This window comes from Coenobita brevimanus, chromosome 8 (assembly GCF_032717465.1).
Source record: "Coenobita brevimanus isolate Jiangsu-jjx chromosome 8, ASM3271746v2, whole genome shotgun sequence".
Classification (NCBI taxonomy): domain Eukaryota; kingdom Metazoa; phylum Arthropoda; class Malacostraca; order Decapoda; family Coenobitidae; genus Coenobita; species Coenobita brevimanus.
The window spans coordinates 592,511-594,767 of record NC_136961.1 but is presented as its reverse complement, the minus strand read 5'-3'; the positions used below and the strand labels follow the sequence as shown (position 1 = coordinate 594,767).

The 2,257-nt window shown below is 40.2% G+C and overlaps 1 protein-coding gene across 1 annotated transcript; it reads right to left on the bottom strand.

Moving 5' to 3' along the window:
* Positions 1 to 253: 253 nt before the first annotated feature.
* LOC145406139 (uncharacterized) lies at positions 254 to 1,039 on the bottom strand. Its single transcript, XM_080277338.1, has one exon. It carries the CDS (start codon positions 1,037 to 1,039, stop codon positions 254 to 256), a length of 786 nt encoding a protein of 261 aa, XP_080133464.1.
* Between the last annotated feature and the right edge of the window lie 1,218 nt (positions 1,040 to 2,257).

Here is a 2,257-nt window from a genome sequence, read left to right as displayed (position 1 = left end):
CACGGCGCGTTTTTTTTTTTTTTTTTTTTAAGAGGTTTCCCCGATAGGCCTATTCCTCTTCTCTTACAGCATGTAAGAAATTATCATGAATCCTCCTCATCAGAAGAGGTGAGAGTGATAGTGAAAGAATCAATGAAATTATCAATTGCCACATCTCTTTTTGCATCATCTGTTTGAATTTGTTCTGCGTGTATAACGGCATTTCTCCAGTTTTCTGATGTAATTTTCTCAATTGCCTCATGAATAAGTGGCTTCATATCGGCATTCCGGAATGTATTCCTTTTGAGACATAGCCTTTAAGCTGAGCCCATATGAGTTCTATTGGGTTATACTGGCAGTGATAAGGAGGCAGGCGTACAACTCGATGGCCGTGCTCTGAGGCAGTATTGTCGATGACGTAATTTGTATTGGCAGCAGTGATGTGGCGAGTCACAAGTTCCATAAGTTCCACTTTCAGGAGACCCTCTGGTACTGTTATCCCCTTCTTCTCCAGCCATTCTATTATCGTTGCTTTATTGTTGGAACCTGTTGGTGGTTTATGCTTTTTCCTTGAGTGATAGGATGCATTATCCATCACAATAACTGAAGAGGGAGGAATGTTAGGTAACAGTTGTACCTGAAACCACTTCTCGAATGTCTCGGCATTCATCTGATCGTGGTAATCCCCGACATTTTTTGCTTGGAATATCAGGGCAGCTTCGGGAACAAATCCATTTTTGGTTCCGGCGTGCAGAATAATCCAGCGACCACCTTTCCCTGTCGGTACCCGCACTCCCTCGGCTTTTCCTGAGGTGCTGTCTACCCAGCACTTAGAAACCGTGTGGTTGTGATTTATCCAAGTTTCATCTAAGTAGACGATAGTCTTGTCAGAGCTTGTAAGTGCCTTCATTTCTTTCAAAAACTTGCACCTGGCAGAGGTTACGTCGCTGCGTTCCATTAGAAATTTCCGTCCATCAACGCTTGCGTACCGAAATCCTATTTTCTTCATAACTTTTCTTAAAGTTTCACGGCCGCCGGGGTAAGAAAGGTTACTCTTCATTTCTGCGTGGATTTTTTCAAGGGTAGGGATTTCTTTTCTGTCATAGAAATTTAAAACAGTTCTGCGTAACACATCTTCATTGAAGTTATCAAAAAGTCTGCAATTGGTTTTACACGTTGCCTTTTCTTGGGAGACGTAAACTCTGGAGAGTTGTTTTCTTCATTATCTCTTGCTTCTCTGCGTATTGCTTCAATCCTGCTCTTGCTAAGTCCTGTTGCTGCAGCTGTTCGATGAATTGCCCTTGAAACATCATCGAAAATTCCTCCGTACTGCTTCTGCAGAAAATACTGGCTTACGTTGAAGGCCATTTCTTTGGCTTGACTATGTAGATGCGAGCGAGTTGGCGTAGCTGCCATTGTGTCTGCATCAACATAGAAAGTGAATAGTGGAAGCACCTGACAGAAGCTTAAATCTCCCTCCAATGGATTAACTCCCAGTATGGGCCTGGTGTTGCCGCTCGTGAGTGTTTTAACTTATTTATTTTTATTAAGAAAATAGCGTATGTTCTACTGATTCCTTCAAATTATATTATAAACGTAATTGTTACATTACTTACCCAACTTAGAACTACCGTGAAAGTCGGTAAAAGTAACTACATATTTTTCAGCACCACTGTAAAATATGTATGCCACGTTTCTTTATTGATGTACAAGAGCCATATGCATTACACGTTTACCTTCCTTTTATATGCTAGAATACTTACGTTTATATTGTATTAGTATGTGTGTACCTATCTGTGATGCCTATTACATATATAACAGAATCTACTCATCGCTCGTTTAGGAAGTATGGCATGGCTGCACCCAGCGCCAGACCCCACCCAAACCTGGGTTTAAGATTGGTGAGACTATAGATTTTGAGTTACATGATTGCCAAGTGATTGCGGTTTATTGTTCCTGTAATAAATGTAAAATGTGGCATCAAATAGTATTAACGAAAAAAATATAAATATAATGAAATGCAAATCAGACAATGTCCTGAACGATGTTTCACTTCGTCGTTTAACATCAGGCTGCATACAAGCATTTATGTAATTGCCTAGTAACCTTAAGTGAACGATTGGTATACATTAAAATTATACAAATAATCTACAGACATTACGTGTATACACATACGCAACTTTGAGATTCTCAACCTACTGTATCCAAAAATTGCAGTAAGCTTCACCAGACTTCACCGCTTGCGCAGATTAGAACCTGAGCTTGGACCACCAGAAAT